At 40.3% G+C, this 20602-nt stretch overlaps 1 protein-coding gene across 1 annotated transcript in view; it reads right to left on the reverse strand.

Moving 5' to 3' along the window:
* Window positions 1–20602, reverse strand: part of unc5cb (unc-5 netrin receptor Cb) — a 100908-nt gene that overhangs the window by 8390 nt on the left and 71916 nt on the right. The window contains exons 5-10 of the mRNA XM_026297400.1: window positions 12940–13120; window positions 11113–11280; window positions 10672–10836; window positions 7167–7223; window positions 4264–4455; window positions 1723–2085 (exon numbers count right to left, since the gene is read on the reverse strand). Of these exons, the coding sequence (XP_026153185.1) occupies window positions 1723–2085; window positions 4264–4455; window positions 7167–7223; window positions 10672–10836; window positions 11113–11280; window positions 12940–13120 (1126 nt within the window). The remainder of the gene's footprint in view (window positions 1–1722; window positions 2086–4263; window positions 4456–7166; window positions 7224–10671; window positions 10837–11112; window positions 11281–12939; window positions 13121–20602) is intronic.

Below are 20602 nucleotides of genomic sequence, written 5' to 3' on the forward strand. Positions count from 1 at the left end.
TGTCCAATGAATTTTTTTAGGATGTTACTCCACCACTCCTCCCCCCATGCATTCCCTCAGTCATGCACACAAACACACATACAGTTTCTCCCTCTGGAGGAGGATTCTCAGATAGCTCATTGATTTCCCATGTCCTTGTGCTGAACTTTTCAAAGGTGACAGACAGCTTCTCTTGCTAGCTAGCAAGGCAATCACAACTCTACCACAGGGACATCTCACACACTGCCGCTCTCCCTCACAGCAAAGCTTCAAAGAGATGGGAAATGCATTTTAAGATGCAAAATACCAAACAGCAACACCGACAGAGCCACAAAACATTTCATTATCCAGATGCACAAACAGATCAAATATCAAATGTGCTCCTTCCTCTCCTTTCGCCTATGTAACGTGATGAGGTGGCTTAGCTCAACCAGCAGCTGAGAACATATTTAAGGAATCAAATCAAAAAAGAAAAATTTGAGAAACTTGAGAAGTCAGTGTATCCTTTAATGTCGTTGCTAGTTTGTCTGTGTCTGTCAACACGCATATGTGGCATGTTACAAACAGCCCACATATGCTTGAAGTGAGGACAGCATAACTAATGGAAGCTGCCTGAAACAGTACACCTCAACTTCAGTAGTGCACACACCTTAGGTATCCATCAACTCCTGTCATACTGATAGGTTACATATGGTTTTGCACATTATTTCAGAGGCATGTCTTTGAGTATAAGTTATCCTGGTGGAGATGGTTTAGACTTTTTTTCTGTGTATACCACAGCGTTGGCAAAGTTTACCAACACTCTCTGTAAGTTAGAAACAAACAAACCAATACTAATGTTGTTAGCTTCACTGATAATGTGATACTGTTAATAACCAGAGCAATGTGACTTTTATCCAGGTCAAAAATCCAACACTAAAGGCACACAAACCTGTTCATGCATGTTTGTGATAAGGAGAAATTTCCAGTTTAAAAGCTCCCACGATATCATATCATTGCTTCCTTAGTGAGACGTATTGCCTATTAAACAGGTCAGCAATGGGGCAAAGCAATATATCGACATTTGGGAAACATCTGCTTTCTTGTAGAGAGTTTATGAGAAGATCAATACTACTGTCACGACTGTCTGCTAAATATGAAGCTACAGCCAGCAGCCGGCAAGGCTAGCTTAGCACAAAGAATGAAAACAGTTGGTAAAACAGCAAGTGTGGCTCTGTCTGAAGGCAACAAAAATTTTTCCTATCAGTACCAATAAAGATCACCAGTTAACATGTTATATATATTAGTTTAATCCATATAAAACAATGCAGATCCCAAGAAATGTTCACCCCAGACGGCACAATGGCATCAACAGAGATACCAGAAAGTTGCCATGCCCAGCCAGGAAACAGTCTGTAGTATATCATTCCCATTTCTTGGGATCTTTAAGGGTAATATTTTGGGCTAAGAACATCATCAGAATATTATGAATAAATAAAGAGTGGGCCCTTTGGAGCACAGAGAGAAGAACTGATTAATGATCTCTTCTCTTCATGTCGGGCTATACTCTGGAGAGATGTTCATACTTTTTTCCTTTATAGTTAGATGTCCTTACATTCACATACACACAAATGGGGGTACTGTAACTAATGTACGTGAGGAGAAGCTCAAAAGCACCTGGACAAAGAGCCTGTGAATAAATGCAAATGTCCTTCTTTAATCAAACCATGTGAAAACCTTTTCTTTCATTGTCTGGTATAATACCTGAATTGGGCACAATGAGGTGTCCCCCCTGGGAGCTGAAGGAACCCAGGGCAGTGCAGGATGGATCCCTGGTGCGAAGCAACGTCTGGGTCTGTGTGCGACGACCCATCGTGCTGTCACTATTGTCAATGAGGCAGTGTGGTAGCTTCGGTGACAGCTTAGAGGAAAATTCCCCTCCCAGGTCATCCTGTGGAGTCACTAAGCTGGAAGAGTTGTACACCTTAATCTTTAGGTTGGGAAGAGGGTCCAGCAGAGGGGAATTGGTCATGGGGATTTTGTCAGCCACATCATGGAGGGCATATACGGGACCGCGGTACATGGCAGCTGCTGAGGTCAGGTCAGGCGGTGCTGTTAGGAGATCAGCTGGAAGAGGAAAAAAAGTGACATCAGTCAAACAAAGTTAATGTCTTAAAAAAAACAGGGTAGTCATTATATACTCTTTCCAACTGTGAATGTGGAGAACTGGTAACCTAAAACCAAAATAACTGCAAGGAAATGAAGTGTTAGCAGCAATCAGTGAGACTGCTGCCTGGCTTTGCTCTGTTGTTTTTCACTCATTAGGGAAGTACACTTCAACACCAAGAAACATTACTCAGTCAGAGAAGTTATAGGCGCAGCTGTGATTCATGAGCAACAGATGGCATCAAAAACACTCAGTTTACCCAGCAGGTACAAAGATAAATGTTCAATAGCTGGGCTGAGTGGGTGGGGCAAGGGCAGCTGGAGCTCACTTTCCTCCAGCTCCTTCATAACCTCCACCCCCTCTCTGTTTTCCAACACCAACTTTCTTAGTGATACAGATGTCACTGATATTCATGAAGTTTATTCAAAAACACAAGAGAGGTGTCATTACCATTCATTTCAGTTCTACTACAATACTTGTAGTAGAACTGCTAATAGTGTTTGTGTTATTATAATTGAAGCATCACATGTATATGTTTAATGTACCTGTTTTGCACTAACAGGTACGAGAGGATGAACTTTTTTCATGTCATGGTCTTTTTCATAGCAAATGATTAACAGCCCAAAGACTAAACACTCCAAAGGAAATCCAAAACGGTTCTTTTTAAAGGAAGCCAATCTGCTGAGATAAAACTTTTTTTTGCTGACAGTCAGTAAGTACAGATCCATACATACTCTCACCATTCAATCCCATTGTCTATCTGGTTCCCGACATGCAGGCCTACTGATTCAAATATTATTATTTACATTTGTGAAGCTAGTTTAATTATTTAAAAAAAATAAAATCTATTTGATCAGAGGGAACTCTGAAACATTTTAATATTACATGCATGCCAAAGTAAAAATCCATATCCATTAGTACATTATGGAGCAGTTTGGACGACATACATACATATACTAACACATATCATGGACAGAAAAACAATTAAACGAGAGAAAAAGAGAAGATTACTAAATATATATAATGTCTTGGGATCTTTAAAACTAAGTTTTAAGGGTGGTATTTTTATGCTACGTATTACCGTATTTTCAGGACTTTTAGCAAAAACAGCTTTGTAAACAGATCTCTAACGTGTCTGAATGTCGACACTCACTCCAAACTTTGTTTCAGCTGCAGACTTTATTACCTGCACTGTAGCTCTTTCTTCGGGCGACATTTTCACTTGTGGAGTTGTAGTTTAGCGTGAACAGAAACGCTTTTACTTCTTCGGTGGTACAATATTATCGTCAACTGACTCAACAGTGCCATCTAACGCTAGTGACTATGCGCCACGCAATAATTTGTGGTATCCATCCTACCATCTTTAGTTTTTCTTTTTCCGGTTCCCAAAACCCATACTGTTTACAACACAATTACTGCAATCTGTCTGTTTCCCTACTGTTTTTCTTTTTTTTTTTGTCCAGCTAACAACCACCTGTGTTCATCGTTTTAAGTCCTGCATCACCAGCCCAAATCTAATTACAGTTTAATATGCGACACAGACTGGCCTTATTATGTCTTAATGAAGGGGCATAGTTGGGCCTCCCATCACACTGACAAGCATTTTAATAGTTTCATCACTTTCCCCCCAACAAATATGCTGCTGCACAACTCTCACAAGCTCTGGACTCATCTACAGTCAAAAGGATACATTCACATTCACATCATCACTAATGTACATGTGCTGCCAGGGCTGCTGAGTCAAACATATCTTGCCAGGTTAATGCTATGGGTTGCTAATGCAAGCGATTTCCAATACATGACAACACGGGCATGAAATATATTTGTAGCAAGGAATGTCAAAAACTAAAAAAAAAAAAAGCTAGGATGGAAAATATAGTCAGGTTTATAGTCTTATTTATTTATGCTCTAATCTAATGTGTACTTATATAAATTATGACTTAGAAGATTTTAGAAGCTTTTATACAGCTGCTTGCAACACATTTAATTTTTATTTTAAGTTGTATGTTTTCCTTGTTAGAGGTACAAAATGTCTTTTAGAAAGAGATTTTTTGTTAGTAAGATACATGTACAGACAGATATCACATACACACACACACAAACAAAAGACAAACACATGCATGTCTCCTGTGTCACACCTTTGCGGGCAGTCTTGATGCTGACTGGCTGGAAGCCTCCATTGAGGGCGGAGGAATCAATGATGTCAGAGTCGAAGTCCCTGTGGTTTTTCCTGTAGATGAAGAGCGCCACGACGACAGAGATAACCAGGCACATGATCACCGCTATGACAATACCCACATAAAGAGCTACATCGTCTGTACTGGGGGCCACTGGAGGAGGAGAGTGGGAGGTGGGGGTTGAGGAAGAGAGACAAAACATTGTCTTTTAAAATCTCATAAGTTTACATCAATGGCATTAAGTTTTTTTTCCCTCAATATCCAGAAGTTGTGATGAAACCATTATCAGCAGATTAATATCCTGGTTTAAGATTGAGCCGGATATTAATAACCATCTACTGGGAAATAAATTCATGCAGTGTATCGTCTGTCTTTCTTGTCTGTTCTTGTTAATGGTAACCCACATTGCCAAATAGACTGTAGTTCAGAGTGTTCATGAACTAATATGGTACACTCTTAATTGCCAAAAATGAAAAGGGATAATGATGGCTACACAGCAGAGTACTTTGTTTTACACAAAACACTGGCTCTTTTTCACCTTTCAGCTTTGCCATGATCAATTATGTTCAATTTTGACCAAACCTGAAAAAACAGCCAAAAAAAAAAAAAAAAAAGTATTCTTAGGCATAATTTGTGTGTCCACATTAAATAATGAGTCACAAATGAATACATATTGAAAGAATTAATAAAGTGGTCTCTCTGAGAGATGGTATATCACTCATCATAAATATACATTTAAAAAGAAAAAGATAATTGTGATCAACTCTGTGCATATCGGCACAATTAGTAAGAAAGGCAGCTCTAGTGCAACTCAATGACACACTGTCCTAACAAGCAGGCTCAGAAGTGAGATCAAAAGTTCTGAAGACAGAGATATAGATGTTTTCATCTTCAAATTACCGTGCTCTGTGTGGAGTTCAGAGTCTGTCTCTGTCTTTGTTCTTACACACTGCAGATAAGATCTAGACATAGCTTGCATTTCTTTCATCTTTGTCTCCCTCCCAGAATCTTTCTGTCCATTTTCCAGCTGGAGAAACCTCTGTGATTAGTTGGCTTGGCTTGGTTATAGTGGCTGTCAGAAGCGCAGACTCAGTCAGGCACTCATTAAAGATCAGACCTTATAATGGATGCCTATTGACGGGCTGAACTTTGTGGTGTTTGGTAAAAAAAAAAAAAATGTCATTCACTGTCACTAAGTTAAGAAATAGGGAGAAACGTTTCCTGAAATGCAATGTAGTGCCACAGGGCATGTGCATTGTACGAACACACACAAGGTATGAACACACTCTGTACACGATAGTAGCTTGTGTAAACAGTCAAAAATCAAACCATTTAAAAGCATTCAAATTAACAAGATAAATATATTTCAATAAAGGGATGCTCATGCTTCTCTGATAATCTGACTATGCAAATGGTACAGAATGTGTACCAGTAGATGGCAGCGTCAGCCATAAGTCACATAAGCATTTGTGTGAATTTGTCTTGTTTTATCTCAGGGATACAGATGGCACTCAATCTGTGTCTCTCGTGTTCGCTTGCACGAAGGGAACCCAAAGCAGAGTGCTTTTGTGACAACTGAAGACATCATTTCTATCACCTACCTGATATATACTGTATAAGTGCATATACTGTTACTTTACTTATAACTTGATGTTTCATATAAATAGGTTATTATGGATGTATAGATATATTATTCAACACTTAGTCCATTTGAAATCCATTATATTTCATTGCTCGGAGAATCTCTACTGAAATGAAATCAGTATGACCTTCACTGGGGCATTTTTTACACTGACTGGATAAACAAGGCAATTTAAAAAAGTAGATGGCTTCTTTAAGTTAAGATGCACTAAACCACCACAGTTAAAAAGGCAGGGGATTTAATACTGTAATTATTTCAGCGACTTTATTTCTCTCAGTCCCCAGAAAGGACATGAGGGACCTGGCCCACTCTATTTAGCCTTAACAGAGACATCACATTTAAAAGGAGTGTCAAGAAATATCCTCATATATGTTAGGCCTAATCCTTATCCACCGTCTAGCACAGATACAGAAACAGAAAACAGAACAGAGAGCCAGATGAAAGTCTGAAAATGTAATTTCACTGTGCTCCCTTTGCCAGGCTCCCCTGCAGTTATTTAACATATATCCCCTCAGTCGAACAATCTCCCATCCATGCTTTGATGATAAAGGCAGCAACCTGCTAAGTGTACGCATTAAAATGTATCACTTAGATTAATACATCCCTTTGAACATGAGCCATTGTCGCAAAGGAAAAAGTACAAGAAATGGAAATGAAAGGGATTATTAAACACTCCATTCTTTGTGAGGACGCAGAGATTTACAGAGTGAGGGGGCATACACAGAAAGAGCAATATTAGAGATACACAGAGAGGAAGACACAGTAGGTTAACTTCTCCACCAGACTCAGCTGATGGCAGTATGAAGTCTCAGGATAAAGTTTGTGAGGAGCATTGGTGTAAGGGGCAGTGTCAGCTCGGAGTTAGAGAACAGTAACATGATGTTAAACAGGCAACAAGCTACCAGAACAGAAATAAAACAGCAAAAACGCACTGAGAAGGTAAGTCAAGAAAGAAACATCAGTAATGAAAAATACAGTACAGGGACATGAATGAACAATGTCAAACACGGATTTTTTTTCTCTTGTTTTGTTTAGTGTTTTTGGTGCAACACCAAGTATAAAGAAAGGCAGTGATTTATCTGAGCACATGAGTGACTGCAAAATCCTTGTGCACAACTTGCCAATGAAATCCTTGCTATAAAAAGATTAGAGACCAAGACAGACATGAGTATGAATGTGGAAACAAAGGAGGGAAATAAATGATAAAAAAAAAACAACTCACATGAATTTCCGAAATCATTCTTGTCTTTTGCCTCGGATGACTTCTGATATAAGGAACCTTGAAAAGAGGGAGGGATTGTGGATGGGAAGGAGAGTAGGGCAAGTAAGGTGGGGGGAAAATGACAGGAGAGGGATGATGAAAATCAAATTTAAGCCAACAGAAAAACAAACTCAACAAATGAGACAGCAACAAACTCATGAGTAGGAGTGATGATGCGGGTAAGTGATTTTTCTTGATTTGGCTCCTCCTTCCTAGAGCTGTGTATGGAGTATGGAGATGGATGAAAAGAGCAAGGGGAACATGGAGGTTCTGTGAAGGAGTGGCGTGATCCATCAAATGGGCTTAGTGCCTCAGCAGCAGGACTGATTCTGGCAGGTGAGGCGAATGGACGGCCTGATAAAGTGTGGACTCCAACAGAGTCAATAGAAGCAACAGCCTTGCATTTATCACTACAAGGTGGATGGAGAGGGCGGCGCATGGGATAAAAAGAACGATTATGTTAGGAAGGCAGGGGATGGAAAAAGGTTGAAGGACAGACATTTGAAGAAAAATGTGCAAAGTAGATGGTGATTGGCCACAGCTGGGGTTGTAGTGGACTTTGTTGTGACCAGGTTGCATGTTGAAGTGAAGTGGAAAACAGACTGGAATGGCAAGTACACATAATATTCAAAGTCCCTGGGACATCCATAAACAACTATACAAACAATGAAGTCCTTATTGGAGAGGGAGAGAACTACAGGCAGACAAGTGGACCGACAGGAAAATCAATGGCTTGATAGATGGGGTTGGTGTGCACATGTAATCAGACAACGAGGAAGCTGGGCTGGAGCAGAGGGAGGTGACTGTCAGGGTCAGTCTAACTGATGGCCCATTTCAACCCATCCTCTAGAGTTTCCATTCATTCTGACCGAGTCTACAGGCATGGCCAGTGTAAAAGCATGCTTCAGTGGGTGGGCTCCTAAGTAAACCTCAGAGCACGAGACAAAAATTATTCTTTACTGACAACACAGTCGGAATGGTAGGAAAGGAAATCAGTGTCTGAATTTCAACCATTGCTTCCTTGAACATGGCAGATTTCCAACCTTAGTGAAATATATTGTCATCTCACATCTGATGTCATTAACTGAGATTGTGGTGAATCTACATTATATTAACTTAAGGTGATGATTCTATGTAAAGATATTCATTTATATTAAATCAAATTGTTCCAACCACATATTAAGTAAACAACCTCACAATCTTGGAAGGCTGAAGTGAACCCTAGAGTCACAATTTTCCAGTCTCTGTTGTTGGATAGCAATAAAGCATTTGCCCTTGCTGGAGTGTGGCTCGCCTTTCTCTAGATCAATATGTCAAGAAAATGTCATGTCTGAGAGCAAGGTTACTAAAGGCCTGGAAAACAGCATCAGAATCAAGGAAGACAGACCACAGGGAGCGCAAAACAGAGATTCAGACAGGTCAGCATCGGTGAACTGTGAAAACTGTACTCGTGCTGGAGTTGGGAAGTTCTGTCTGAACAGGCAAAGTGCAATGTCTCTAGATCAATCTGTAGATACATAACTATGTTAAATCCAGCCCCCAAACTCCCCACCTCTCTAAATCTGATAAACAAGCTATAAAGTAAATTATAACACAACTCTTTCCTTTTTGACTCGGGTCAGTTTAGTTTATACAGTGCATAGCAGTGAAGGCTGAGAACCACAAGTTCTATTTCCAACTCTGGTCATATCAAATTCCTTTGCCAGATTTCTGTGATGGACTGCAATTGAGATGATTTAAATAAATTCAAACAACAGAAAATAAGATCAAGCTGCAATGGAATCCACAGACACGTGTTTGCTCAAATCCCAGCCCTGCAGAGGAGGGAGAGGATCAGCAGTCTGAGGTGAGTTCAGATTGCACACAACTTCTATTCCCAATCATATTTGCCATAATGTGAGCTTTTAGATAATGGGCCGTTCTCCTAAATGTTAGTGGAAATGGTCATTAGCATTGACATAAGTGGCTTCTCCCTCTTAGCTTCCAAAAAAAAAAAAAAATCAATCCCTGAAATGATCCTAAATCTATATCATTACAGCTTTATATTCTCTGCAAACATGGCATCAATCCATCCAGAGGCCGGATGCCGTTCCAGAGGACGTGCAGTGGAGCTGTGAGGCGTGGGTTGAACATACAGCATGCTGCTCCGTAGAGGGAAATAAAATAAGATGAATAAGACAAATAAGAGCAGGTCTGCTCCTAGATTGCTCCCTGATGTTCCTTTATGCTGTGGACACAGGATCTCGGCTATAACATCAGTCAAAGCATTCATCTGACATTAAATGTAATCACTGTACTGTACACTGAAGTCACAATTTCCTGACAGTGCTAAGTACATATGAGCTATGTATTTGCTTTGAACAGAGATCCATCAGGAAGTTGCATCAGAAGATAAATACTGACCAACCATGTGATGCCATGTCAACACTATAATGTAGTTAGAAGAAGGCAAAAAGTGTTTTAGTACATGCAGTTCAAGGTATGAAATACTTGACCGTTTTAATTCTCAACACTGCAGTAAAGACACACACACACACACACACACACACACACGCCCGTGTATCACAACAACTGCAGCACGATTCCAATCCATGAATGTATTATAAGGGAGTGAGGGCAGATTTGTTGGCTCAACTGAACTGCTTGGCTGTTTTTAACTTGCTGGAAGAAAGAGATGCAGAAAGAATCTGCCTGCCTGGAGAAAAATATCCGGCTGCACCACAAAATAGCTTTGGCCCCTTTTTTTGGTTAGTAACAATACAACAAAGCCAACAGAAAACTGTGATTCAAGAAAGGAAATATTGGTGAATTCTGGAGTGTTTGTGTACTTTAAAATAATTGTAAGAGTAAATGGTTAGTACTCTCTAATTTACAACATCTGTAATTGACTACTCAAGAAAAGGAGTAAGTCTACACTTCTACCACTTTGTGGCCTCGCTTTCCCTCTCATTAGACCCAAGGAATCCTGAGTTTTTAAATTAAAGTAGTAATCAAATATGCTTGGTAGATGGGACCCCCACCTCCTTATGTAATTACAGCAATAATCATTTATTATTTTAAATATAACTACTAAATGCTTAGCCTGTGACAAGGATAATAAGAGTACTTCCTCATGTGGCCAAGTCTTTTTTAACATATACTTATGTTTGCAGCAAAGCTGAGACAGGAAAAGCTGTGTGGTAGTTTCTGCTTTTTTGTCACTTTTATCCAACAGCTTTTGCGCATGAGGAAATGAAGAGAAACAGAGCGCAGTCGACACGGACAAAAGCATTTTGTCACGTCTTATTGTGTATGTATGAGTACAGTGAAACAGAGTGAGCGAGAGATGGGGTGAGAACGTGTTTGTTGAGGATGCGAAACACAGCGTAGCGATGAAAGAGCAGAATGAAACTCATGGTCAAAGGGTGAAGAAATTTTTTTGGTTGGCAGGTCAGAGAGAGTAGCAGAGGATTAGCTGGGTACTCACTCTGCATGCACAGCCCATCGGTGCAGTTCTTGGACTGGAGCACCATGCCCTCACAGTCCTTTCCCCCGTTTTTGGGTGCTGGGGCGTTGCATTCTCTCCTCCTCCAGTGGGTGCACTCTGTCCCACAGGTGGACCACTTACTCCACTCTGTCCACAGGCCATCCACTACCACACAACAAACAGGACAGATGAGGTAGAGTGAATGAGAACGGTAAATGAGAAGATGAAGGCAAATGAGTGCATGAGTGGGTGAGCGGATATGTGATTGAGACAGCGAGAGATATGTGGGAGAAAGACACACACATAAAGGTGGAGGCACAAACAGACTGAAATATGCAAGCGCAGAGTTGCATCTTTTTTTTTTTTTTTGCATTTAGTTTTTGTGCACCTAAACCCTTTCCACCCACAAATAAGTGGGTGTATTGTAATTTTATGCCATACCTGGGCAGAGAGGATTACACGCCAGCTTCTGGATGCCTTGCCCTTCACAGATGGCACCACCATTGAGGGGTGCGGGGTTGGTACAGCTACGTGTTCGTTTCTGGTAACCACGGCCACAGCGACTGTTACACACCGACCACTCTGTCCATGTAGACCATCCGCCATTCACTGAAATACATGGTAATAAAACATGTTATGTTAGAATATATATGTGGCTCCTGTTTGTTCTTCCAGGTCTTTTTTTAGCTGATCCAAAAACAAGTTACAAAGCTTTAAAGAATCATTCAACCACTAAAAAATCTAAATTCAGGTGTAATGAAAATATGAATAAAGTACAATTACATTAAACACATTAAATTAAAAAATAAAACTGCAGTAAAAGCACAGCAAGATTGATTGATTAGCTTTGTCTTTTAGGGGACATATCAGTCTATCATTAATGAATTCGCTTGAGCGTTGGACATTTTGTTTTTCAGTCATTTGCCCTTGACAAAATGTGTATATATCTAGAGTTTTTGTGTTTTGACCCTGAAATCTCTGGTCATTACTTTGGCACACATCCTGACAGTAAATTCTGGTCAGAGTGCTCCATTTTCCATTCACTGATTCCTCCTAATGCTTCTCTTCCTCTCTCATCCATCTCTGTCAGCAACTAAATCCAGTGGAGAGTGACACCAGGGCTTGTGGCTGAGAACAAGTCTGTGGCATTTGAGATGGTGGGCCTCTTGGAGCCTTAGACTTTCAAATGTGACATGCTTATGAGTGAAGCCCAAAATATTGGACTTTAGGGGAAGACCACCAAAGCCCCATATTTCTTTAGCGTGTGCTTTCCTTCCTCTATAGATTACGGCTCAATCTCCTCTTTCTCTCTACTTCTCTCCCCTTTTTTTCTCTACTTGTTGCCAGCTTGTTGTCTGTTTCCAATGTTCTTGTAGTGGAACGGGGTGTAAACCTGTGGGCTAAAACATATTTCCTGTCTTTCTCACTTTTTCATAACTATTATCAGATGGTGCTCTCCCTCATCCTTTGGGGTTTGCATGATGCTTTGCAGGGATGTGTGTTTTTACACACATACATGAGTATGCCAGTGAATAAACAGATCCCGTTCTTCTTCATTCGGTTTGATTGCACTGTGTATACAGTGTAATTGGATATAAATTCTGTATGCAGTTTCTTATGAGTCCATAAATCAGAGAGGTTATGATTTTACTCAAGCCCAAAATGTAAATCAGCAGTATCATGAGGAGCTGTATCAAGCCCAGGATGAACTCTCTTGACCTCAGTTAAATGAGCAGTCAAACCAGAATACAAAAAGTGAATGTCTCAGGTTCAAAAGAGCATCTGCTTCATGTGTCATATCTTCTGTCATGAGTAGCCTCCAGCAGGTACTGAAGTTTAACTTCAGAGCCATGCTGTGCAATAATGTCTTAGCTGATGTTAGGGAGACAGTGGGTGAGCCTGTGTGAAACCACAGCAGGGGTGTCTTTAAGTACGGATAAGCCGCATCAGCACCTCATTTGCAGTTCAGAAAATCAAAAATCTTCAATTCCTTTCACGCCTTCCAGCTGGAACAAAATGAGTGAATGTTACACAGTGCGGGAGAGACTGGGATTTGCTTTATACAGAGTGTCTTTGAAAATTGTTTTATTTTCAGTCGAGATGACTTATTAACAGAATTCAACGCTTTCCCCTTAAACTGAAGTCTTACTTCACTAATCTCTCATGTGGCCAGTAAAGAGGATGAGTGTTTATAGGTCAGGGCATTTGAGATGCATGTTAGATCTCATTGACTGTGTTGTTAGGTGTTAAGAAAATCCTGTAGTTTACCATAGACGATAACGGTGGCGGTGGTGCTGCGTCTTTTGGCCACGATGTTCTTAGCCACGCAGGTGTAGTTGGCAGTGTCAGAGAGGCGCGCCTGTTTGATGATCAGGTTGTTGTCGATAGTGATGTAGAAGTTCCTGTCATCTGCAGGATCAATAACCTCCTCATTCTTTAACCACTCCACCTACAAAGAAAAGCATGACATTAAAAACGATAAAACGCAGAGACAACAGAGTCGTATTTCGAACAGAAGACGTGAGAGCAGATACAAGACAGGTTGACCTCATTAAACTGTAAAGTGTTTAAACAGCCATATTTTTTCTTGTCTCCACCTAACATCTCAAATAACAGTGAGTGCCAGGATTAGAGCACAGTTGTTTATGTCTCTGAGGTCTTGCTACAAAAAGTCAATAGCTATCATGCTCTTTTTATTTTCCCCCTAGAACAAAGCGCTATAGTAACAGCGGAGAAAAGAAAACTCTACACAATTTCTGAAGATGAGAGGCTCTCTGACCTTTTATTATGAGTTTCATTTCTCTAAATGATACTGATATTGAACGTCCAGCACTATCAAAGAACAGGGGACCATTTAAAGCCTTTATTTGGCTGTAAATCACCAAGATCCTTTTTCTCTTCAAGGGGTGTAAAGGTTTGGTGCTACGAAAAGAATAACGCTTGCCACTGCACACCTCTACTGCCACTTTGATTCCAAATATTTCCTGGTTCTCTGGCTTTCTTCAAAGAAGCTATCCAGTCATGAGGAGGCCTGGCAAACAACTAACTTCCTGTGCATTGTGATATCCCACGAGGAGTAGGGCCTGATAAGAGATAAGACACCAAGGACCAGCACAGACAAAGATAAGCTGGATGTTTATAAAGGGTCTTTCACATGAGAGATAAAGTATCTCTAAAATGTGGGGTAATAACCTGATATGATTGCTGCCAATATAAAGCAGTCTGCGGGTTCACTGTTAGTGTTGGACATCTTACGAAATAACACAGAAACAGTATGTAGTAAAGCAGAGTTGTGCAAAACACTGGCCTTTTAAGGACATTCTCAAAAGTAAAGACTGCTTTTGACATGCTCATCACCAACCTCATTTATATCTGTGTTCTCCGTATTTCATCTGACTGATTAACACCAACACATAATCTTCATGATACACATCGGAACAAACCCTGTGGTAGACGCAAACTTTCAGCAGAGCTTTGAAGTCAACTTCTGTAAGCGTAATGTATATTCTCTGCTGATTTAGTGCTTATGAGTATTTTCCCCTTATATAAAGATAAATCAATCTCATGGAGCCAGGAAGGACAGGATTCCCTCACCAGCCGTCTATTAGCTGAAATAAAACCTCTTTCTTGCATAAGCACGATACATTAAAGTGCAGCAGGACGTAAGTGTTGATGTATAGGAGACACATTACACCTGTCGCTCAGACTGCTTTTAGAAACCAGCTGTTTCAGGAAAAACATGATGATACATACATGATACTTAATGGGTAAACTGGGTCCACATGTGATGGGTGTATAAAATTAGGCCTAAGTCCCTCCATCAAAATACAGTAGTATTCTCTCAGACTCTACAATGATCACTGCTAACTGTACATTTGTCATCCACCTACTGTAATCATGCACAATGGTGTAGTATAATGTAAATCACATCAGTGCAATATACTGTAGTCACTTCACCTGGTATTTATTTATATATCCAGTGATGTCCATATACTGTACATACCCATAGGCACATATTGTACATACTTATAGTCTTGTAGATTCATAGTTCTATTCCACTTAGTACTTTTTAAATATTTTTCATTTCCTATTTATCTCACATCTTGCTGTGTACTGTACTTACTTTTGCAACAATGCAATTTCCCCATTGTAGGACAAATAAAGTTTTTCTTATTCTTATTATTCTTATTTTTGTGTCTATGTGTGTAATTTTTAATACTCACTTACTGAAACTAATGCCAAACGCAACCAGAGACAATGACCCCTGTGTTTAGACAGCATGATTTGACATTGATCTGAGTGCTATTTTGTGTGTTCTTTGTTCCCCATGTCAAGCTGAAAAGTCAGGCGGCATAACTCCAATAAAACAAATAAAGATGATGCAAACAAGAGAAATGATGCTTTTGTTGACTGTCTTTTAGTGCTTACATCAGTGTGTGGTGCAGAGGACAGGGTCCTGGGAAGTGGAAGGTCTGTTCGTAGAATAGAGATAGACAGTTGATACAAAGAGGTGGTTATCCAATTTTGCACCCAATCACAGAGCAGCCTTTCCAAACGTGCTGTGCTCAGATGTCAAGAGCACTTTTAAATGAGAAGGTAATTAAAAATTGAACAAAAGCGCTTTTCAGCGCAGATGGAGGGGTGGGAGGGAGACAGAATGATGAGGGATAGAAAGTGGTAGAAACTCATGTCAAAAGTGGGAATGTGTGTATGTGTGTGTATGAGAGAGAGAGCAAAAGTGAGCAACAGTTCACCCATCATTTATTCTGTACCAACTATAATTAGGACTCATTAATAAAACCAGAGATGAAAAGGTAAGCCAGTCTCGTGAAAAGATTTCAAATGATTAAAATTCAGCAGAAGACTGCAACACTTGTCCAACTTTCTCACATGCCAACAGTCTTAAACATGCACGCAGAGATGCACAAACGTGCACACAAAACACACAAAACACACAGGGGTAAAGAAAGAAAGAGAGAGAAAGAGAGAGAGAGAGAGAGAGAGAGAGAGAGAGCGAGAGAGCGAGAGAGAGAGAGACAGAACTCGTTAATGTCTGATTGGCAGTGAAACATCCGGAGAGGTAATTGGCACATTTCTTGTCATTAACGAAGGGAAATTGCCACATGTCAGCTGTCATAAAGAGAGGGAGTCTTCCTGTTTGGTCTGAAGCAGCAAAGTGACAGAGGGAGGGAGAGACAGAAAGAAAGACAATAGGACAAAAACCTGAACCTCAAGAGGAAGAGAAGGACAAGGACAAAAAGAGTTAAGACAGATGAGTGAGAAGGAAAGCATGTGCACATGCAGGAGGATGCATGTGCACATGCTTCAGCACTACCAGTGTCTGGTGAGGCAAAATATATCCACATCATTACTGACAGGCGAAGACTGACAACAGAGAACAAAGATGGGGAGTGGAGGAAAAAGGTTGCAAAGAGGTGACTTTGTCTTGAAAAGGTGAAGACTGACTGAGGGGAAAGGGAAAGACTCAAATGAGACGTAAACAAAGAAGAAAGGGCTCCGACTGAGAAGAAGATTTTTTAAAATCTTTTGAGGTCTGGAAAATTTACAGAGCAGGATATATCAACTGGTACTAAAGAAAATACAAAAGACAGTTTGGAAAAAAAGAAACAGTATGTCAAGGTCATGCTGTACAGTGTAGAGGAGGGAAATCAGTAGTAAGACCTCATGCACATAATTCACTCAAGTGGTCAAGCAGATGTGTAGGTCATCCATGGTTAGTATTAAAACTATGGATTACAGTCACCTTACATTTATATAATATTTTCCAGTTGTATCATATGTCTACACCTAACTGGTTTCAGGCAACCGACAATAATGAAGGCAAACACTTAGTCTGCTGTGGTGGTCCTTAAAAGAATCCAGGACCCTGAATAAGGATGCGGCCTTAGTGTCCTTCTGCTGTCCCTCTCACTAGCAAACATAACCAGCTGCAGAGCTGCCAATAGCAGTGAAGGAGTAACCACTGAGTGGGATGTTTCTGGGCTCTGCCAGGATGTGCCAGCACAACACTGCTTAGCCCAATATACGGAACACACTGTACAATCCACTCACTTGTTAAGAGCCAGTGCAAGGCAAAACCATTCACTACTCATTGCTGTAGTGTCAGAAATAGAATGTATAGCAGAGTGTGGGGGTGGAAAGGGGTGTGAAAAGCAAGAACAGGGGAGAGAAAAAAAAAAAAGCTCTATAGCGGTGTGTGAGACTCCTCTACAGAGAAGTCATTATGAGCTTCCCTGCTTCACCACATGAAGTCTATCTATCCAACGTAATTATTCATTTCCTCTTTTCACAGCATATATTTGCTCCAGGCTTGAATGACACACCTGGAGAATGAGCCACAAAAGGTTACAAACTGATTATTCAATCATTCACTTGGAGACAATGAGCCATATGCTCTGCATCTGCTTACATGACAAGTATGGAAATATGAGCTGTGTAAATATTAACAAGCCAAAATGCACAAAGGTGTGATATCTTGAGATGCGATGTGAAAAAAAAAAGTATGCATGCATGTGTACGCCTCTACAAGTATCTGTTTGTGCGAGTGTTTGTGGGGGAACTGCAATGGGATAGGTTGGGGAGAAGGGGGGAGGATGAGGTAGGGTAAAGAGAGGGTAAAGAGAGTAAGAGTTGGAGTTCTTTTGTAGGTGTCCGTACCCAAGACAGATCACTGAGACTTGAGCCAGGAGTAATGACCTCAGCCAGCTCAGTACTGCCACAGTCTGCTGAAGGAGAATAACCATATCTTAAACTAGCTCCAAGGACAGCCAGACACTTTTCTTCTGCAAGGCAGCTCTCTGTGTTTTCTCCTGTGCAGTTCTTATCCCTCTTAAAATATGATTCCTAGAATCATTCACCACCTACCGTACAGAAACATGAGGGAGAAAGTTATGCTTCTTTTCACCACTCTCCTTTTGGCTCTTTCTTAGAGGCATCTAAAAATGAATTCTTTAAAATTTGATGTGTAAATCATCGTTGGTCCAAGAAACGGTTCATTATATTTTGATGGTGATGATGTGTCTATGGGATTTTTGCCATAATACTGTATATTTTGTATTTAAGCCAACAATTTTGATACGTTGAAGTGTGGGTGGACAAGTATGAATTTACAAGTTGGCTGCAGGGAGGCATGAGACACATGCTATTTTTTTTAAGTAAAAATATCAAAATATTAAATAATAAATAATAAACTAGAATAAACCACTGCTAGGGCTGCGGCTCTGCAATTTGGAGAGCTGTATGATACACTCTGTGCATGCAGTCTTTGGTCTCTCAGTCTCCTCTGGCCTTTAGAAAGGCTTAGATGATAACTCCACCAAGGGACAGGATTTTTGTACTGTGATAGAGGTCAGAACTCTCTTGGTATACAATGCAACCTTCAGGAAAAAGGATAAAAATGCTGGAACAAATTTACAAGCTCAATGCACAGAGCTCAAAATAAATAATTTCAAAGTGATAAAGAAACACTATATGGCAAAATGAGAACTCTCTTGTCTACATCCCATTGCTACAGTATGTCAAATGAATCCACTACCCGACATCCAGCTTTTGACCTTCCCTATGATGCCAGGCTGCTTAGAAAAATGAGATTTTTATCATTCTGTGCCCTTTTCAGAACTGTAAACAAATAAAATGTGTTTGCCTCCACAGAGAAGGGCAGTGTTGTTGTTTTTTTTTCAAAGCCAGTCTTGTATAGTACATCTAGTAATTCCTTTAATTGTGTTATCTCGTAAGGGTTTAAAAATCCTTACATCCTTCTTGAACTATAAGCAGTGCTACTGTACGTGTTGCTGTCCTTTAACCCTCTGGGGTCTGAGGGGGTTTTTGGGGCCTGGACAAATTTTGACATGTCCTGACATTTGTGCTTTTTTCAGTGTTTTTTAAACATATTAATGTCTAAAGTCTAATAACACTGTAATCAGCACAAAATTGGCTACAATAATATGTGAGCTTCAAGTTTATACATTATTGTGTTTTTGAGAAAAAAGTGTTTATGCATGGCTAGTGAAAAACTACAATTTTTTACTCACTGAAATAAGACCATAAAACACAAACAGAACATTATATACATATACTTTTTTTTTATCTGTACGATCAGAATTGACGGAGTAATTTCAGTTTGTTTCGGCCTTATCAGAAAAAGATGCGTCAAAACGCGCCGGCGCGTGCGTCGACCCCAGAGGGTTAAAGAATAATATTTTCTTTTCTTTCTTATACATGGTTTATCTGTAAATGTTTGGTAAGGCCTGACCCTTATGAGACAGTAGAAAGGGCAGTGACTTTCTACAGAGGACAGTCCACAAACATCGGGCTATTAGTACAAATCACAGCGTTTGCACAGGAGAGCTGCCGTGATTGACAGGTGAGTACCTGAAAGGTAATCATTGGTTGGTTGCCACACGGACTTGCACTGGCCTCATGACACCTTTTCTCCCATGGGTAATCTTAGTGTTGACACTTCTGGCCCTTGTTATAACTCCACTATGTACCATTTTAAAAAGGATGAAGTGCTCCACTATTTCTTGACAAGGTGACATGACAAACTGCTGTTTGAGCTTTGCACTCATTTTGCATGATAAGTGGAACTGGGTCTAGAATCAACAGTTATCACTTCATGTTATGATGTGTACTTGAAATAGTTAAATGTGTGGGAACAATAAATGATGCATCTCCATAAAGCATCAGAGATATTTGAGCTATATTAGATTTGATACCACAAAACCCAATATTGAGTCACTGTCTGTACATTTCATCGATAAAACTGAGGAAGCATAATCTGAGCTTACTAATAAACTCTACTGTCCCTACTGGATTCCCAAAACTTGGTATGAAAGTCTCGTGCTGCTCCCCCAGTTGTCGGATATTCATTTTCTCACTTCTCTGGATGAGAAAGTGTGAAGTAAAGATCTTTTTGTTTCCTGGCTTTCTTCTCAGTAAAGCCAATGGACTTAATCATAGCAGCAGGGCCTCTTCCCTGCAGAGCATCAATGACTCGTTACCCATGATAACACGGCAGGACCCCAGTTGACTGAGGAGATGCCTGAATTAAAATCATGCTTCCATGGAAACAGGCTCAGCAGCTCGCAGTGCTGCATCACCTCTGAACTCTTGTCTTTCTCTCAGGGCTGTGACAAGTGCTCTGAAGTGGAGATGAAGATGGAGGGCATGGCAGAAGAAAACAGAAAGGAACAATAAAGTGCTATTCTTTTACAAAGGAGATTTAAGTCCATTTTATGAGCCTGCCACATATTCTCAGTATGAAAAGGGGCCACTGTTACTTCTGTAAAGGGCCTTTTAGGCTGTTGATGAAAGCACTTCATGGAAGTATTCAGAGAGAAGAATCTGTGTTGAGCTGATGGAAAGTCCTCCATCCCCATTTACCAGTCCATGTGCAGTGCTGGTGAGCACTGCACAAACCTACGTAACACAAAAATAGTGCACCTTTCCTGCTAAATCACTTCTTCTCCATTCTTCCTAGAATAGCCTGAACAGTTACATTTTCCTCCTGCTTTTGATTAAGTATATATCAAATATTCATGGCTATGGAAACGTGTAACAATGACTTTTAGGGAGCCTGATGAGTGTCTAATGTATTCAGACCATGCAAGACTTTTAGATGACTGAGTCCTTGTGCTATTTCAGAAACCTCACCCACAGTATTTTAGTCCCCCAAAGCCAAAGTTCCATTGGTAATGGTTTGCAGAGAGAGCCAAAACAAACGCCCACTGCTTGTTTTCTTTATGTGTGTGCGTGGGTGTGTGTGTTCCACAACTCAGGGGCTGTATATACTTCAGCGATTCAATGTATCAACAGAGAATAACTTGAATAACATAACTCAGAAATAAGGGCTAAGAAACCTCAGACTGAACTCCAAATATGAAAACCTGATGGGAACTGTTTCATATGTTCT

This window comes from Mastacembelus armatus, chromosome 12, assembly GCF_900324485.2.
Source record: "Mastacembelus armatus chromosome 12, fMasArm1.2, whole genome shotgun sequence".
NCBI classification, from domain to species: domain Eukaryota; kingdom Metazoa; phylum Chordata; class Actinopteri; order Synbranchiformes; family Mastacembelidae; genus Mastacembelus; species Mastacembelus armatus.